At 38.5% G+C, this 14,588-nt stretch overlaps 1 protein-coding gene across 1 annotated transcript; it reads right to left on the bottom strand.

Moving 5' to 3' along the window:
- Nucleotides 1–52: 52 nt before the first annotated feature.
- usp4 (ubiquitin specific peptidase 4 (proto-oncogene)) lies at nucleotides 53–14,068 on the bottom strand. The gene is made up of 22 exons (XM_067504922.1): nucleotides 13,790–14,068; nucleotides 12,191–12,318; nucleotides 11,236–11,366; nucleotides 11,034–11,160; nucleotides 10,763–10,908; nucleotides 9,949–10,010; nucleotides 9,656–9,790; nucleotides 8,709–8,823; nucleotides 8,433–8,606; nucleotides 8,159–8,317; nucleotides 7,519–7,743; nucleotides 7,272–7,355; nucleotides 7,051–7,145; nucleotides 6,773–6,955; nucleotides 6,126–6,352; nucleotides 5,720–5,938; nucleotides 5,554–5,624; nucleotides 5,357–5,472; nucleotides 5,115–5,264; nucleotides 4,468–4,571; nucleotides 3,897–3,985; nucleotides 53–3,675 (listed from the first exon to the last, which is right to left on the bottom strand). The coding sequence occupies exons 1-22, from the start codon at nucleotides 13,939–13,941 to the stop codon at nucleotides 3,553–3,555; spliced, it is 3,015 nt and encodes a 1,004-aa protein (XP_067361023.1). The 5' UTR covers nucleotides 13,942–14,068; the 3' UTR covers nucleotides 53–3,552.
- Between the last annotated feature and the right edge of the window lie 520 nt (nucleotides 14,069–14,588).

The following is a 14,588-nucleotide window of genomic DNA, read 5'->3' as shown; positions in this document are numbered from 1 at the left end:
AATGATTACAAACTGAAAAAAGCCACTGGCAAGAAAAAGTCAAACACCAAGACATTATTGTATGTTTATATTGAAATAAACATACAGTATCAATACCAAAACACAGAAAACATGTTTCATTCATCTGCAGTAATTTAATCGGCACGTAAACAATCTAAAACTTTGCGTTTAACAAAACCACCACCATTTGCTACTTGATCATTGCAAAACTTAATTTGCAACATTTTCCAGAAATTAAAGTACATGTGCTCTGAAATTGATCATGCTTTCCAAGTTTTAAGAAAGTTCATCTCAATCATTAGCATATTGTATTTCACTACTCCTTCATAATTGGTGATTGGTGGTCATTTTCAGTTTTAGAACTAAAAATCGCCACAAACCCTTAAAAACCCTTCATTCTATTTAAGAAAGGAAGTTTATTCTCTAAGTGACATAGCCAAGAAATAGTTTTTTTTTTTTTTTTAGAAATAGTCAGATCAGTTGGCCTCATGGGAAGAGTTACCGAGAAAAACAAAACTTAAATTTTGAAATCAGAAGAAAGGTTGCACTGGGCCAAGACGCACTAACAATGGGCTTTAGATGACTGTATCAAAGTTTTGGGGACTGATGAGTCGAAGTTTGTGGTTCCAGGATTAGTGAAGCATGGAGGTGGAAACGTGGTGACCAGCAGATGCCTTGGCATGGGGAGAGTAGCTGATCTGCACTGTGTGCAAGGCACTCTCAATCAGCATAGATACCACTATATAATGAACCCTGCCATTCCCTCTGGCCAACAACTGAGTGAGGATATCTTGCACTTTGCAGCAAGACAATGACCCCAAGCATGGATCTGGAGAAGAAAGAATTTGTTGGAATACTCTCAGTTAAGGCTTGGTCGGCTCAATGACCAGATAAACCCCTTCAAACTGTTGTGGGGGAAGCTGGAACAAAGAGTTCAGGAACACTGAGGAACCAGTATAGCAGACCTTTGAGAAGTTGTGCAGTAGGACAGTAGGACAGTAGGATGCCTGGGATTGTCCGACAGTTATTGCAACAAAGGGTGTTTTTTTTTTAGCAAATTTCATCATTATTCTGTGCTTTTTTGATTCCTTTATGACCATTTGACTGAATAAATCCAAAAAAAGATAATAATACTAAAGTGTGTAGGTGTTTCCAAGCTTTTTCTTGCCAGTGCACTTACATGTAAACCAAATGAAAAAGGCATTGTGGGTAACAGCCATAACACATGTAGAAAAGTGTGGTCTTGTCTAGGGACTGGACATGATTACAGATCATTGTGCAGCCAGTCAGCATAAATGACATGTAATTTAAGTCTGCATTGTCTGCAAATATTTCAGATACTGTTGTAGTACACAAAGAGTTATTTCGAAACTTCCACTGAAATAACAACCCACTTTCATGTTAAAAACCAAAACAAAGGGGCTCTGTGGATATGAGCCATATGACACATGTAGAAACATTAAATCTCCATAAGAGCTCGTCTTGTTACTGCACTTGATTAGACAGCAGTTCATTTTGCAACCTGTCAGCATAAGCAGCATGTAATTAGGTTTGCAGAATCTGTAAATAGGTGATACCTTTGCAGTAAACTGAGTTCTTCACAACTTCCCCTATAAATATACCAGCTTTCATGTCTTTGTGCATGCATTTAGTCCAAGCAAAGCACATTGTTGAGGCTTCCAGTCTTTATTGTACTTTGAAATATTTTTCAGTTAAAAACAAATACTGTAGATATTGTCAATAAGATAAATATGAGGACAAGAATTTGTACACCTATTTAAAATAGTGTAATTTATTTACATGTCTTCAGTAAGGTTTAAGCTGAACTGCAGTTATTATTTAGGGAGAAGAAAACATGATTTGCTGTATTTGGCAGCTGAATTCAGTTTTAAACAAAGTATTTAGGAGTAGATATTATGTATAGCTTTTTTAGTCACAGGCATAAATGATTGTATTTAGGTAGTCATCTCTGAGTGCATGATGATAGCAAGGCCAAACATTAATGGAGCAGATGAGTTGGAGGTCCTAAAAATCAACATGCTGTTATGTAATAAAGTCCAGAGTTTGACCCACAGATCAAGACTTACGGTAAAGCAATTGTTACCAACTGGCATCTGGTTTCACAATTGATAATAAGAACAAATTTGTTTCCATTTTATACTTTCACATTCAAGCTATACCTGGGACAAAGTTTTGTCTATAACCAACTTAAGACAAAACAGAAGGATCGTTTTCTAAGGCCAACACCACAAACAATTCAGATGCCTTTTATTTAATTGAGTGAGAAGTGAACTAAGAGCACTAGAAGGAAAAACATTGGCCAAGAATTTTGTTAAGGTACAGCTGCCCTGCACCCATCAGATGACTGCTCCTTCTGAAAAGGAACAAGTTCAAGTTTCATGAATAAAGCACCACTTTTATACTAGTTTATTTTGCTTCACTCAGTGTGCTTTGAAGATATCAACATAGCTATTTCAATACAGAGCTGCAATAATGTACAAGACCACTGCATCTTAGCTAGGGGACCAATCAAGTAGCAATTGAAATATGCTTAAAAGACAATTTAAAATGATCTAGAAGTGTATGACAGATCATAATGTGAAGGCCATACCATACAACTCTGTCATGTCTAAATACACCAGAAGCAGGTAGATAATGTGCTTGTGGAGATAAATTCAAAGTGCCTCCAAATTACTCGGGTTGCTGGAATCAAAAGGCCGCTTTTGCATTGTGATTACAAAAAAGGAAAATAAAAATTGGAAGCGAGGTACTGATCCTACAAATTTAGGGTGTGAAAGACAGTAGAGCCCATGCTGTGTGTCAAAAGAACAGAAAGTGAAGAGCAAGGCCGAAAAAGAGCTTCTGCCACAATTCACATCAAAATGGATGTTAAAACCTTGAAACAAGACATCTCCTTTGTGGTCTAGACTTTAGACCCTCAGCAGGTGAGCAGCACAACTGCCACAGCTATCAGCAGTTGGATCTACACAGGTGGTGTAACGTCACAGGATTTTTTTCAATTAGCATGGCATGTGTTGATCTGTGCAAGTTGAACCGTATTTACCCCAAGATCAAGGTAGGGACAATGCCAGTATCCTGCTAATATCTTAAGTGTTGATAGATTTTAATCATAAATATCTTGGATCGCTTCGGTTGAAACAAGATGTGCATTTGGCTTTTTTAAATTTTCTGACTGTTTTGGGCAGCAGAAACATGTGTTTATCTATACATTTGAGGGCACTTCTAACATAATTTTCATTCAGTGTAAGGATCTATATCCATTTATCCTCCTCCCAACTCCAGACTAGTCAACTAAGTTCAAAAATCAGTAGGCCACTTGCTGCAGGGAGGAAGTCAGTTCACTTTCCTGACAAGGCTGTTGGCTCTAGCTGTACAACATATGAAACAGAAATAAAATAAAATAGGGGCATGGTAAGGTTAATAATGTTATATTTGTGAAGTCCTCTGTCACTACAGTATCTTTGTGTGTGCACCCAAGTGTCTCTATTTGCCATATGCAATTCAGTGCATTTCCCTTCACATCAGGGCTCCTCAGTTTGTGTCCATGTGATCATCTGCTGCTTCAGGGGCTCCTCCCAGAGATGCCGATGGCTGAGGTTTGGAGAGAGCTTCCTCATCTCTCCGTTGATAGAACAGCACATAAGCCGCTTTAGTCTGCAAGGGGAGGTCACAGATAGTGTTAGTCAACAAAAACAAGGATATTTGACACCAAGGACAGAAAGCCAAGGAGGCTGAGGACTTCTCAAATATCATTCGTTAGATTAAAAATAACAAAAACAAAACATTAACCAAATACTGAATCTCTAAGGGTAGCTACAATGGTAGTGACAAGACACCCCAATTCATGAACATTAAAGATTCAAGACCAATCTTACCACAATCTGGTCCTCTGAGGCAGATGAGACACTGCTGTCATCAAAGTAATACCACTTTCCATCTACTTTATTCTTCCCATAAGCTGTGTCTGTGATCCAGAAGCAAAACAGTGTTAACAAACAGCTATTCAGACCATTTTACTACCCAGGAACAGATAAAAATCTTGTCAGGCCAGTTGACTGTGAAGGGACAGAGCAGGCACACACAGAGAAACTCACAGAACAATGACGTCAAAGACACCATGCCTTATTAAATTTTAACTAATTGGTGTCCAGTTGCTAGTGTTCAGGAGACAGTTGTTTTTCAGCACCCCGTCTGCTGACACATACTGTGTACATGGCTAAAAAAAGTTGTATTAACATCATCAGATCTAGTAAGCGGTTTTAATTACTGACTAAAAAAAAAAAAATGGTTGACTGTTAAAAAAATTTAATAGTTCTTTGTAGTATGTTGACTATTGGACTATTGACCAGTTCTTTACACACTAGAGGGGGGAAACAAACCGCAAACAAAAAATATTAAGTTATTAAAATAACAGAGAAAAGAGGAAAAAGAATTATATTTACTTACAGTGACCACCTCCCATTCCTCCATAGTGGTTTGACACAGCAATGAGGTCATATATGTAAGGGCCAGCCTTAGGGTCACACACAAACTCGGACATGTTCAGATCCCTGTCAATGTACATACCATTAAATCACAGGGGAAAACATAGTTCAAATGCTCACACATACAAATACTAAACACTAAACTCCCTGAGACACAGTTACATGGCATGTTTGTCTATTGCATGAGCAATTCTTAGTAAGCATGACTCTACTTTTTTAAAAACAGGATTTTTCTTTTTTTTTTACTTTCTACTTCCTGATTTCTTGTTGATCAAGTCCCTCAGCAGAGATTGAGTATATGGCGTCATATTGCCATTGGGCCACATAACCCTGAGGCAATGTCTGTACTTTTAAAGACAGAATAACCTGCACTATGCCAAGTAAAAAAAATAAAAATAAACATTAATGACTCACATAGAGCAGTTACAAAAACAACACATTTCTTTTTCCAACTCACTTTGTTCAATTAGTTTCAGACTACAGCTCCCTCTAGTGCAATTGTCCCACTAGTGGTTCTCAGTTCCTTTGGCAAAGCCTCAAGCCACAGACATACAAAAACAACTGGAAAGAAACCATTTCTCAGTGTGTTTAGAAATCCTGCCTGCATACCTTATGGGAAAGTCCACAACTGTGTCCAGCTTGTCCCTCCAACATCGGTTGTAAGAGAAACGCTTTAGGTGAACTACCAGAATGCGAGGCAGTGACCACAAGTCAAACTTTTTTGTGGCCTGTTGGTGTTTCTTACAAGTTGGACAATACCTGGGTGTAAAAAAAAAAGAAGAGGTTTCTATTTGAGCATTACAAATGAAGATTGGACACTAACCTATGCTGAAGTTGCAATGAACATTTACCATGGATCATGTTCTCCAAGTGTCTCCATGGTTGTAAAGAGTTCAATGCATTCCCTCAGAGCCACAGTGGCCTTCTTTTTCTGGGGCTGGAGCATGCTCTCATGCTTCTCATAGGCCTACAAACAATATTTACAGAAATATAAATAGAGTGTTTGCATATTCTGTCACAGCCCTTTCACAAATGTTAAGCCACTGACCTCTGCTTCCTGTTCATCATAACACAGTTTCTTTGACTCTGTCTCCCAGTCAATAGCCACTGTGGAATGTGCTGCAGAGTGAAAAATTTGAGGAGCTGTGTCAACATTAAGTTTTTTTTTTTTTAAATTACTAATGTAACTATCAGTTTAAAAGATTAAAACTGACGATTAAGTTTTAGGAAATTTCCATCACAAGGCAACGGGCTGATGTTGGCTGTTCCATAAGAATTGACTATGCTGAAACTGAAGAGCTTGGCGATTGGAGAGCACAACTTGGCATCTCCTTTAGATCCATTTTCCAAGTCAGAGGTCTCCTCTTCCTCCTCTTCAGACTGGCCATTCTCTGGCTCTGGACTCACCTGATGGTCCATGGCCTCCTCTTCCCCTGAACAGACACAGGCAACCACAAATTCTCATAAAATTAAAGTTTTGTTTTATTGGCTCCATTGTAAATTTTTCTTGGTTTATATAAATGTAAAAATCTTCTGGTGTGTAGCAACTCTCTAATCCTTTAGTTTCAGGTTTCCTTTAGATTTATTTAAATTTAGCGACAAATGACATCAGCTGCTCACCATCATATAGGCCATTTGTTTCATGGCAGGTCCCTGAGTGGTTGCTGCCATTACTGGAGCTGGCACTGCAGGAGGCCCCATCTGAAAGGGGGCTGCGACATCCACCCAGGCTGGCATTAAGACTGGAGGATGTAGAACATTCAAGAGCCTGGCTGCAGCTGGCAAAGGTGGCTGAGGCAGAGGCTCTGTTTTCACTATTAGGGCTCTGGGTGTGTTTTACATAGCGTCTGCAAAAGAAGATAAAGGAGATTAGTTAACACTAATTGGCCTAAACCCAACGAGGTAAGAACATGCTTAGAATATATATAATATTATAGAATATATATAAGATTATGAAAACCAGTGCAATTTAATGGAATCCAATACAGCTCTGCCATGAATTCTACTTTTAGGTTTAAGGTTATAATTTCTCAGGTTTTAGGTTGAAATGGTCAGATAGGTGACGATTCTACTGTGTTTATTATTGAGGTCAAAGTGGGTAGGCTATTTAAAATAAATGAGGTGACCAAATCATTAGAATTACCTCTTCCTATAATGCATTCCAGTAAATCTCCACATTTATACTAATCATTTAAATATTTGTCTTACTCCATCACTGCTCTGTCATTCAGTCTTGTTCCTTTGCTACTCACACAGTTGGTTCTTACCCAATCCGCTCTAGGATTTTGTCATACAGAACATCTGCTATGAGGTTGTGTCTGGGCACGGTGATAAGTAAAGGCTGGCCAAACAACATGGTGCTTGTGGAGCTTCCACCATGCTTGGAGTGGCGCTCCCTGAAATATACGGGTAGGTTCATCCGCTCACTGTCCTCCTCCTGTACCTCATACCTGCAGAGATCATCATCAAACATAACTTGTATTAAAAAGCAACCATAATGGCTATCTAAAAACCACCTCATCACTTGGTCAACAAAAAGACTTACACAAAGATGTCATCTTTTTCCATGATTTGGTTGAGGCCATCATCTCGTCTATAAAGTTTATGGAACCTATGATTGTAAACATCTGCCACCACCATCTAGAAGCAAAAGTGAATTGTAACAATTGTCATATACTAATATTAATTCAAACCAAGACAAAATAATTATATGGTCAGAAATACAATGGAATTCCTTCTAGTGATGTAAAAGGATTTATTTCTAACATTCTCAGGAGGGATTCCACAGAGCTTGGACAAGGCGCTGCAGAGATCTGTCACTGTACCCATTTTGGGCACCACCACTCGATACTGCCAGACAAAAGAAATAAAACGTATTACAAACTGCAGAAACCAGGACAACACTGATTTTAAGAACTGGAATGTTAGTATTGGTTAGTTGGTTGTGTTTAGAACGTTTATTGGTAGTCGTTCTTGTTTAGAGCAATAACCGTAGAACTTAATTCCAACTTACCTGTGTGGGTCTAAAATGAGGGTCTGTTCGCACTAGGAAAACCTCCATGGTACGGTCCTTCTTCATGGGCAGAGGCAGTGTGAGGTAGCAGAAGGGGTCAAAGGTTACAGACACCTTGGAACACTCTGGACACACCAATGTGGATTTGAAAAGACCATGGAAAATATCGACTATAATAGAGTCATTGCGCAAGCGGTGGTTTGTCCAGGCTTCTTTGGCAACAATCTGTAATCACATTGCCAGCAGAGAAAATTTTCATTAAATCCTAGTGAAGGTTCGCAGTCATTCAGGTTTGTTTATCTGGAGGCTGAGTCATGTCAAGTGGATTTTTTCTATTTATTTATTTTTTTAAACTTTGCTTTTATATTGCTATGATTCAAGGGCATAATTTGAGGCTTCTAAAGAAATATTGTCTTGTCAAGCTGTTAGAGACTCGGCTCATGTCAGAAAAACTCTTTGAAATTTAAAGTGAATATAATTTAATAAACTAAAAACACAAATGTCATAAACATCTATATGCAGAATCACAGTCTATCATCAAAGTGAGCCTTTAAGCAACATTTTTAGTAACCTTTTAAAGACAACATGCTCCTTAACAGTATACAAAATGTTGGTAATATGCCATTTCTATGTTCTATACCTCATCTGGTCGGCCCTCTGCATCCCTCAGAGCCAGATAAGGCTTCTTCTTAACACGGTTTAAATCTTCATGAAGCCCATCCAGGAGGAAGGCCAACAGTTCCTGAGAGTCCTGTTGCTGATAGCCTGAAAACTGCGGTGCAAAGCGTCCAACCTGTGTCTGGTGGGGGGGGTGAAGGAGAATTATTATTAGTATTTTAAACTCCATCTGTAGCTTTAAGATTATAATTTGATGACTGGATTAATTTAAAACGGTCTTATTTGAAACCACTCACTTTGAAGGTACGTGGGGCCACATAGCTACTGCGACTCAGCCACATCTGCTTTACTAGATCAGCATAAGCCTCCGCAATCTCGCCCCTCATTCCCAGGGGATTCTCTCGGTTAATCTCGGGTTCATAATGGTCATTGAGGAAGTACTCTGTGAGTGGGGATGCATTGCTCAGGCACTGAAGAAAAAGGACATTTTATTTTTTATTTGTGCATAGTATGCAAAAATGGGTCTGACTTTCTCTGAATGGAAGCTCTTTCTCTAACATTGTTATATTTACCTGGAGAGCAGAATTCATAAAGCATGTGTTGCCCAAATTACTGAGACCACAAAGGCCAGGCTGCGACTGTGACTCTCTGTAGTTGTAGGAGGAGTATGAATTGTAGCCCCCCAATCTATGGAAGAGCAGATATGTTGAGCTCCTATAGCCACTACGCTGCAATAAAGCAAATACTTTGGGCATACATTAAAATACAATAGATGTCATATGGATAAAATACAACTCAAACAAAATACCACAACAAGAAGAATGCAGCTAAAATATACACATATTAGGCAATTTAATGCAATTCAGTACAGTGGCTATTCCATGAATTCTACTTTTAAAAGGTTATAATTTCATAGTTTTAAGGTCGATACTGTCAGAAAGGTCATAATGCTACTGTGTTTAGTATTGACGTCAAAGTGGCTAGTGGCATCATACTGGAGGGCATTATAAGATTTTTGTTTTGGCCAGCTCATTAATTTTAAATAGGGTAGCCAAAACATTAGAACCTTCTCTTCTTATATTACACTCCAGTATGACACTACAATTCAAATAAATTTCTTGTTATTTCTTAATTTCTTTCAACAAAGACCTTTCATTCTCTCAATAGATTATGGACTATTCATTAGATGTCTTAAATACTGTACAAGTGAAGAGTCTGAGAAAATCCTTATAGTCTCCTTTAAAAAACTGCCACAAGATACTTGCTGTGCAAGTTGTGCCTGTGCTAGATTGTGAATTTACAATCAGACTTTGGAAATAAATAATTTGATGTGTAAATAAAAGATTTGAAAAATTAACAGGTTCACAAATACATTAAATTTGGTTGACTGCTACTGCTAACTTAAGAGAAAAATCAACAACTAGTTCTGTGGCCCACAAGGGAGTAAACACCCAGGGGAGGTAAAGGCCACTACTCTGTGCATGGGAGAGAAATACATATCAGACAAAGGATCGCTTGCCTGTTGCCAGAGGAAGTGCTGTTATTTAATGTGTAGCTGCTGTCTCCGTTAGTTACTGTTGAAGAGATGCTGGCAGATGAGTTAGAAGAGAGTTTGGGGGAGGTAGTAAAATTCCTGGATGGGGTGGTACTCGATCTGGTGAGGAAAAGTAAAAGCATTTTTCAGAAAAGCACATTTCTACAAACAATCTTAAATTATAACGTTGCTTAAACCAATTTAAACAAATTTAAATACTGACTGATAAGACCGAACCTTTGCCCAAGAACAAGAACAACAACAAAGTACTTGCTTACTTAGAATGAGAGGCTTGTCTGGGCCACGTGCCATCCTCATTCTTGCGCTCAATCACAAGCACCTGGGGGAAAACAAGCTAAATAAGAGCCATGCTGGCAAAACTAATTGTCTTGTTAGAGCTATAATGACCCAGGGTTAAAGTTAATACTATAGAGGTGCCAAAAATGCTGCCAAACATCAGCAGCTGCAGGTACAGTATGTCTATCAACTGCACTGCCATCTTGGCCAGGACTCATTTGAAAAAGGCATCTGCAAATCTATAGGGGACTTTCCTGGTTAAAGAAATGTTACATATAAAAAAAACTTTACTATGTAATAATTAAAATTTTCTTTTCTAAAAATAAATACTAACATCGCGTGTTGTGTGTTTGTGCCCTTTTTCAACTCCCGATCGTAAAATTCGGGGGTTGGCTTAATACAACTACCTTATGTGAGCTAATTCAGCCTAATGTTGTGTTATGTAGTAAGATGTTTCTCTTTCCTGTACCCAGCAAAGTTCCTATTTAAGTATATAAAGAGGACACACATGTTAGTAATACCATTACTTTACAGTACATCACCACACAACATATGACCTCATGACAATACAGTTGTACCTAAACCAGAGTTTAGTGACCACACATTACAACTTTAATATATATTTTTACAGGTCTATTGCATTAGACTTTTAGGTGATCCTTTTATTTTGTATGGTTGCCATAAATTATCTGATATGCATGAGAACCACCTTTTCTGGACTGTGCAAAAGAGGAAGATGCATCTATCAGTGATATGAAGATTATATGAAAAGCACAGCTCTAGGTTCCTAGGTACCTGTCCCTGAAAGAGACCAGCATCCTGTACAGTGCTGTCGGGCTTGTTTAGTTGCTCATAGGTGTTACTCATATATTTGTTCCAGAGCCGTGTTTCCTTCTCTGATGGGATATTGAACAGCGCCCTCATCTCCTTCTCTATAGTATCTGGAAAGAGGAAAATTTGCGAAACTTATTTACCTCTCAACTTTATTTTAGACACAAGAAACATTTAATTAATTACATCATGTACTTTTTGTGTGTAATAGGAAACACTGAATACATATCCTCACCTATAGTATCAGCTTTACTGAAATGACGTGTGACTATATTATCCATGTTGTCATTCTCACACAAGTTCAGCTCGAGCAGATATACTTCCACCTTACAATGCTTGACAAACATGCCATGTTCAACAACCTAAAAAAAGAAGAAATTTAAGATTCCATCCCACAGGTGAATGGTTAAAAGGAAATAAATCTCAGACAGTATTACCTTCCTGACAATGGGTCTCTGCCCCTCAAGGCAGCCGTACCAGTTGACAAGTTTATTCCATGCCTCAGTGGGTACAAGGACATAATCTAGCTCATCTATAAGATGCTCTTTCAGGGCCTGAGTCTCCTGGGCTTTAAGGAAGAGAAAAAAAATTGCACAGGCTATATAGAAAACACTGGCAAATGTTTGGAAACACCTACACACTTACGTATTTCTATTATCTTTTGTTGATTGTATTCAATGAAATGTTGGTAAATGGATCACAGAACAAAGAATGAAGAACATTTTTCAGGGATATATTACAACAAAATAATTGGATTGTTATAATAATTGCAAATCAAATTTGCATGTTAAATTTACTTTACAGTAACAAACAGCCAAACAAATCTGTGACAGTCTACTCATATGTTTTTCCTGAAATTGAAGCACACACGCTCTTAAATCGATCATGTACATCCCTCCCAGGTGTCAAAATATCTTAAAATAAATTAATGTTAAGTAAACCAACTATTCTATGCTTTTCCTCCATAGTTAGAATGACCTTATATTTTCTCTGTAAATTTGAACTAAAAATGGCCAAACTAAAATGACTTTCCTTAGAAACTCCACATTGAAGAGCCATGCTCTAAGCAATGAATGACTGAGGATAACTTCAATTTGCAGCCAGACAATGGCCCCAAGCATTGTTCCTGGTTGTGTAAGAATTATCTGGAGAAGAAAGTAGCTGCTGGAACCCTCAGTGATTACTTGGCCACCTCAATCACGATATCTGAAGCCCACCAAGCTGGTGCTGGACCAAAGAGTTTGGGAACACTGTGCACAGTGTTTGAGGAAAGTAAAGTTTAACATGCAAAATTTCTTTTTCTATTTCTCACTAGTGTGTCTTTTAATGTTTGAGTAGAATTTACCTTTCCCAAAAGTAATCAAAATTAAAATCCAACAGATATTTCTATACCTGAGAACAATCCAGAGTTATCAATAGGCCCTGGGTAGAGACTACGTTCTCCGACATTGTACATGTCCCAGCTGTCAAATCCCACATACTTCTTCCATTGTTTGAACCACCGGCTGTCTATTAGGTACCTAAAAGAAATGGGTTACTAACAGTGAACAATCATATCGCATTTTGAGAGTCTGTTGTTGGTTTCTTTTCTTAACATTTAATTATAAAGGATTTTATCCAACTGGAATATACAGGGTATCAACAAGGACAGAAAAGGAAAATCCTTCAAAAGATGACAAAATAAATAAGATATGGGAAAAAACAGGACTTATGTTTGTGCCAACACAGAACACAACATCAAACTGTCTTGACATCTGAATACATTTTACATTCACAGTTTTGGTCAAATGGCAGATGCTCCTACGTAACTTAAAAGACAGGGGGTGAAAACCCACACACAGAAACAACTCAGGGTTCAATGTTTTGCTCAAGGACACTTTGACACATTGCTGGAGATCGAACCCTCGACCTTACAGTTGGTGGACAACCCGCTCTTTTGCTTGATCCACAGCTTTCCCCCAATATAGTAACAGGAAGCTAGTTTGACTTAATCTCATCCCAAGTGAGAATCTCCTTTAGTTAATAGGCTTGCTAGCAAGTATTCACATGGTTAAAGTAACTAACATTGAACTCTGGTGTAGAATTTTTACTTGAGGTTTCCCCAAGTTAAGCAATGAGATGAGTGTTTGTGGAAAACTTAATTTACTTGCGCCTGGAATAACATTTTAACTAGTCTCAAAACAGCTGACAATTTGTTTTGAACATGTTGGTGGCATGTAGCTAGTAGCTGACAGACATGGCATTAACGGTAACGCTGATTAACTGGGCCTGTTCTTCCCTTAATACCAATTTCTATAAAAAAGATAAATTATCTTCTTACGATTTTATGTTGCTATATTTATTTCTTTAAGTGACGCTTCTTTACTACACCTGCTTGCAGTATAGCCAAGTCAGGATTTTTCATTGACTGAAAATGTTAACTAGCTCATCACTGGTTGCTGGTCAATTAAAACGACACTGATTGGCACGTGATTTTAAGTAAGTAACGAGAAAGTTAAATATTCTTATCATAGGGTCCGTTTTCTGATCATTACTCATTTAGCAAGAAGCCGGTTAAACTGGCAGGAGAACCGACTAACTGAATCTAAGGGCCTTTTCTGGCAAATGACTAACGCTAGCCACATCAGCTAATTTGTCCCTAGACAGTCATTAACGTTTGTAAACCACTTAAACATGTTAGTTTTCCAGATGGCAATAAACGTAAAAAAACTGTTATGTTACTACAGACACCACTCTTTTACACTTAGCAGTCTAAACTCGAGATGTTTAGCTGCTAGCATGCTAACTTCTTAAACACTAACTAGCTAGCTAGCTGGCCAAATGATCAGTAGCATTAGCACAGCAGCTTTCGATTTCAGATATGAAACCATTGGGGTTGGTCCTTTGCTAGCTTTAGCTTGTTAACATTTCCGGCTTCTCACTGGCTAACGTTAGCTAGCTAATGCTAGCTGAAACACCCAGATAGCGTTAACGTTGGCTGTTGATTCTTACCATTCGTCACCCTTTTTCAAAGTTGTTTTCAAAAGCGACCCAATAGTCTGTTTTTGACTTTCGATTGAAGGGGTTGGTATTTGCGTGGCTACCGGCTCTGAGTCGGAGTCTGCCGTGCCACCCGACTCAGGTCCGCCTCCCTCGGCCATCATGCAGCGACTGTGCCGGTATCGTGAACGCGCAGATGGAAGAGACGCACTCGGGCGAGATCAAGAGGGCTGATCAAGGGAAACGTTTTTACTCTGCAGCTTTGGGGAGCTACTGTTGCACTTCACGGATTGTGCCGTCACCACCGCCACAGCAGTCAGTCACGAGATAGACATATGCTAAATGGCAAACCCTCCTCGATCCGCTGTGGCCCCTTTACAAAAACACCTATGTATTGTTGTGACCTTAGAGCTTTAAAGGGCGCCCTCCTTTCTATGGCTTTGGTTTAGGGTCTACATATAAATTATTGCTTTAAAACTTCCCTCTGACTTCCCTGCTTCTAGCAAAAAACAATCATCTAGATGACATCACCCGGAGGAGTTTTTCATTATTAGAAGTTCAGATGATGTAATCTGGGGAGGTTCTGAAAAAACCTTTGATCACAAACATTATAGTAAGAGCAACAAGACGACATGATCTGACCTGAATGTTCCTCCAAGTAATGTAATCTGGAGCCGTTTTTCAGCTAGAACTAGAGATATTTTAAAATAGCGAAGTCAAAGGGAAGTTTAATGACATTTATGTACATGTACTCGCCAAATTTATGGAAGCCTGTTTCCGCCACTGGTGGAAAAAAATCATGATCTTGTAT

The sequence above is a fragment of the Channa argus genome, chromosome 5 (genome assembly GCF_033026475.1).
Source record: "Channa argus isolate prfri chromosome 5, Channa argus male v1.0, whole genome shotgun sequence".
NCBI lineage: Eukaryota > Metazoa > Chordata > Actinopteri > Anabantiformes > Channidae > Channa > Channa argus.
The sequence above is the reverse complement of the archived record's forward strand: the minus strand, read 5'-3'. Positions and strand labels throughout refer to the sequence as shown.

What these genes read in the sequence shown, in the direction of transcription:
- usp4 (XM_067504922.1), bottom strand. Translation starts at nt 13,941, where the DNA reads ATGATGGCCGAGGGAGGCGGACCTGAGTCGGGTGGCACGGCAGACTCC. An exon ending in AGAGACCCATTGTCAGGAAG is followed by an intron (nt 11,161 to 11,235) that starts GTAATACTGTCT and finishes TTCTTTTTTTAG; the next exon opens with GTTGTTGAACATGGCATGTT. An exon ending in AGGAATGGGAGGTGGTCACT is followed by an intron (nt 3,986 to 4,467) that starts GTAAGTAAATAT and finishes TCTGGATCACAG; the next exon opens with ACACAGCTTATGGGAAGAAT.